Source organism: Macrotis lagotis, chromosome 3, assembly GCF_037893015.1.
Source record: "Macrotis lagotis isolate mMagLag1 chromosome 3, bilby.v1.9.chrom.fasta, whole genome shotgun sequence".
Lineage (NCBI taxonomy): Eukaryota > Metazoa > Chordata > Mammalia > Peramelemorphia > Peramelidae > Macrotis > Macrotis lagotis.
Genome location: NC_133660.1, coordinates 301828295 through 301832388, shown reverse-complemented (window position 1 = coordinate 301832388; position 4094 = coordinate 301828295). Strand labels below are relative to the sequence as shown.

General features: G+C 32.3%; 1 protein-coding gene across 1 annotated transcript; it reads left to right on the top strand.

Annotated features, from left to right (window-relative positions):
- The first annotated feature begins 554 nt into the window (after window positions 1–554).
- On the top strand, window positions 555–1502 carry LOC141519653 (olfactory receptor 4C15-like). The gene has a single exon (XM_074231829.1). The coding sequence runs from the start codon at window positions 558–560 to the stop codon at window positions 1500–1502; it is 945 nt and encodes a 314-aa protein (XP_074087930.1). The 5' UTR covers window positions 555–557.
- Window positions 1503–4094: the final 2592 nt, after the last annotated feature.

The following is a 4094-nucleotide window of genomic DNA, read 5'->3' as shown; positions in this document are numbered from 1 at the left end:
AGTTTTTAATAAACTTCATGAAATTTATTTATTAGAAGTGACTATAATCCTACATATCTTACCTATTTTAGTGGTAGATTAGCAGGCAGTGTTATAAAATGTACATATATAATTATATATCATGAAGATAAATATACACATATTTAGATGTCACCATTCCCTTTTGCTCTAAAAGCATATTGTAAAGATTAAATTTTCTGCTTGTAGTGAATACAGGTGCCAGTTTCCTTAGCATGTACCCAAATACCTGAAACTTAAATGTGTGAATATATGTGATGACTGGAAAAAAATTGTCATTCATTTGAACAATTGCTTTTCCTGAGGTAATAGCTCATTTTTCCTACACCATATTCACCAAAACTTTTTGTTAACATTTGTGTCCAATTACATATATAGACACCAAAATTAAAGAAGCATTGAGAATGATCTTGCATTATAACAGATTTAAAATAACATTTTAATTTCATGGTATTACAATCTACAATAAAACAATCACTTGTTATTTCTTCTTTACAGATTCTATATATTCAATAAGACTCAGCTTCCATGTCAAAATCATGGAAAACCAAAGCCAAGTGACTGAGTTTATTCTCCTGGGACTTACACAAAATCAAGGAGTTCAGAAAATCATATTCATTCTGTTTTTGTTGTTCTACCTTGTAACTCTTGGTGGAAACCTATTTATTGTATTGACTATTACTAGCAGCCCCTCACTCTTTGCCTCCCCGATGTACTTTTTCTTGGCATTTCTGTCTTTCTTAGATGCATGTTTCTCATCAGCCATTGTTCCGAAGGTCATAGTTGATTCTTTTTATAAGAAGAAAACCATCTCCTTTGAAGGCTGCATGACTCAGGTTTTTGCATCACATTTTTTGGGTGGTGCTGAGGTGATTGTCCTCACAGCCATGGCCTATGATCGATATGTAGCCATCTGCAAACCCTTGCACTATGTGACCATCATGAATAGGCGTACATGTTTATTCCTTGCAGGGATGGCCTGGGTTGGAGGATTCCTTCATGCTATCATCCAAATGTTCTTTATATTACCATTGCCATTCTGTGGCCCCAATGTAATCAATCACTTCATGTGTGACTTGTACCCTCTACTGAAACTGGTCTGTACTGATACTTATGGCATTGGATTTATGGTATTAGCCAATAGTGGATTCATTTGTATTTTAATTTTTTCCCTCTTACTTGTATCTTATGGAGTGATCCTGTATACCTTGAAGACATATAGCACAGAAGGACGACGTAAAGCCCTCTCCACTTGTAGTTCCCATATCACAGTTGTGTTTCTGGTATTTGTGCCATGCATATTTGAGTACGTAAGGCCTCCTACTACTTTCTCCTTTGATAAGATGGTAGAAATACTTTATACTGTTTTGCCACCTCTTCTGAATCCCTTCATTTATACCTTTAGAAATATGGAAGTAAAAAATGCCATGAGACAGTTTTGTCATAGCAAAGTATTTGTATTTAAAAAAAAATTAGGCAGCTAGGTGGTGCAGTGGATAGAGCACTGGCCCTGGAGTCAGGAGTACTTGAGTTCAAATCCAGTCTTAGACACTTAATAATTACCTAGCTGTGTGGCCTTGAGCAAGCCACTTAACGCCATTTGCCTTGCAAAAATAAAAAAAAAAAAAACTAAAACACATTAAATTCTTTTAAATAAAACTTTTATTTTTCAACAAGCACAAATATTGACAAGGAATTTTCAATTTTATAGTTTTACATCAAATTTATGATGTATAGGCATATATATGAAGTCTCTTCCTACTTTTCTAGTTCTCTTATTCCTCATTTGCCTTCATCTTGTCTTTGATCAAGTCACACTAGCTTGGATATTCCATCTACAAGCTGCCCCATCTTCTGATTTCAGTCACTTTCTCTGGTTTTCCACATATTTAGAATGTTCTCCACCTCATCTCTGCCTACTGGCTTTCCTGGCTTCATTTAAGTCCTAACTGAAATCCTCTCTTCTACCGGAAACATTTCCCAAACTTTCTCTATTCTAGGTCTTTCCCTCTTTTAATTACTTTTTACCTTACATTCAACTATTTCAAACCCTTTACTTTGCTTACAACATTTTTATGTATTTTGAAATGAGAATATTTGGAAATGAATGTTTTGATAGAGGAAACATGAATAAAGAACTTGGACATTCCAAAATCATTTTCTTTGATCCGCAGAAATATTTGAGTTACCTCAGGGCCGATCAAATATGCGAAGTAATTTCTAACTAAAGGAAAAGAGAAAAAATTCATCTACAACAACAACAACGAAACATTTATTGCATCAAACTTCAGCCAAGGACTGACTTGAAAACAGATCAGGCTTAATTGATGATGCACCTTGGATCTGATTGGAATTTGATTGTATAGATAATTTATTCAGTGCCTAAGTCTTGGAGAATGAGAGGTCATTCCTTGAATTCCTGGACATTGATAAGAACTCCATCTACTCTTTGTTAGACTTAAAAATGCTCTTTTTACTTTTTATTTATACCCATTGCAGAAGTACATTTTGAAAACAGATTGATGAATCCGCACTTATTGCCATGGCACAAAAGGAATGCATCACTTTTTCTTAAGAAACTTTAAAAAGATGAAAGTGTATATTTCATTTCATAATTAGACAATGGAGGTAACAATTTGGAGAGTTCATTCTGAAGCTTGTAATAATAGAACTTTTAAAGACTACCTCAAAGTAATTCTTATTATTTCCTATTTTAAACATGTTAAGCTCATATAAATAAATACTTCATATAATATGTTCTTAAACTTAGAGAACTGCTTTACTTAAGCAGGTATAAATAGGGGAGGAAAAATGACATATGTGTGATATGGTAGAAATGATCATTCCTGTTTAATATGTAAAATGTCATGTTTTTTTTCTTTTCTAATATATCTCAACTTTCATTTCAAATAATATGACTATGATCTCAGTGTTTATTGTCCTTATTTAATTTTGATTGTGGAGAATCTTCCTTTATCTTCAGTATGAAAGCAGAATTTAAATGTTTTCTAAATGGAAACTTCTTTAGACTCAATATAATTTAAATATTAGAGAAATCAGTATTTTACAAGATGTCATTGAGACAGAATTTGACATAAAACCTTATAGTCCTTAGAACATGATAAATTTATGCAAGTTTTTCTCTGCATGGCCAATTTCTAAGATTCTGAAAGATCCTTGGGGATGAATCATGCATGGAAAAGAAAAGGAGAATATCTGTGAGACTCCATTAAATGTTTGTTGAATAAGATCCAGTGTTTTTCTTTGTTTATCATTATTCTTGAAAATATGGCCTTATTTCATAGGGGGGAGGAATGATATAAGTAATATGTTCCTTTATGAAATGATAAAAGTATTTCTTCATATGGAGAATTTCCTCCAGATTCCTTTCTTCCCAATTGTTTTTCAGTTTGTCCAGATATTCGTCCCTTTATTCAGTATATGTATATATCCATAGATTATCTTTACCCTTGCACTTTTAATATATGCATGCTATTTCCTTCTCTCTTTGCTAAACAAAAGATCTTTTGGAATCACCATCAGCAGCAGCATCAATTATTTAAATTTAATTTAAATTTTGAAGATGATTAAAATAAATTATTTCATTCATTCTTCCTAACAAACATGTGAGAATCTTTTTTTTTAAATGATGCAACCAAGGCTAAAAGAAAACTAGTGACTTCCCCAGGGTAAACTAGCTAATAAGTCTCTGAAGTAGGGTAGGGATGCACTTCTTTGTGATTCCAATTTGCATACTCTATCCACCTCAGCAAGGTTCCTTGTGGATAGATTACAAAAAAGAAGATGAAATAAAAGAGTATTCTCCAAATATGGAGCACCTCAACTGACTAAGAATATTAGACACCTTACATGGTCATCATTTATAGCTACTGTTAGTTTTTCTTCTTATATAGGAAATTTAAATTAGATCATTTATACATTTGCTGAATCTGTAACTCAAATCAGAGTTAGAAATCAAGACAATTCAACCTTGACATCCTTGAATTTAAAGAAAATTCTACATGTTAAGTATATATATATATATATATATGTATTTATATACATATATATTACAG

Coding starts and splice junctions, on each gene's coding strand:
- LOC141519653 (XM_074231829.1), top strand. CDS start 558: ATGGAAAACCAAAGCCAAGTGACTGAGTTTATTCTCCTGGGACTTACA.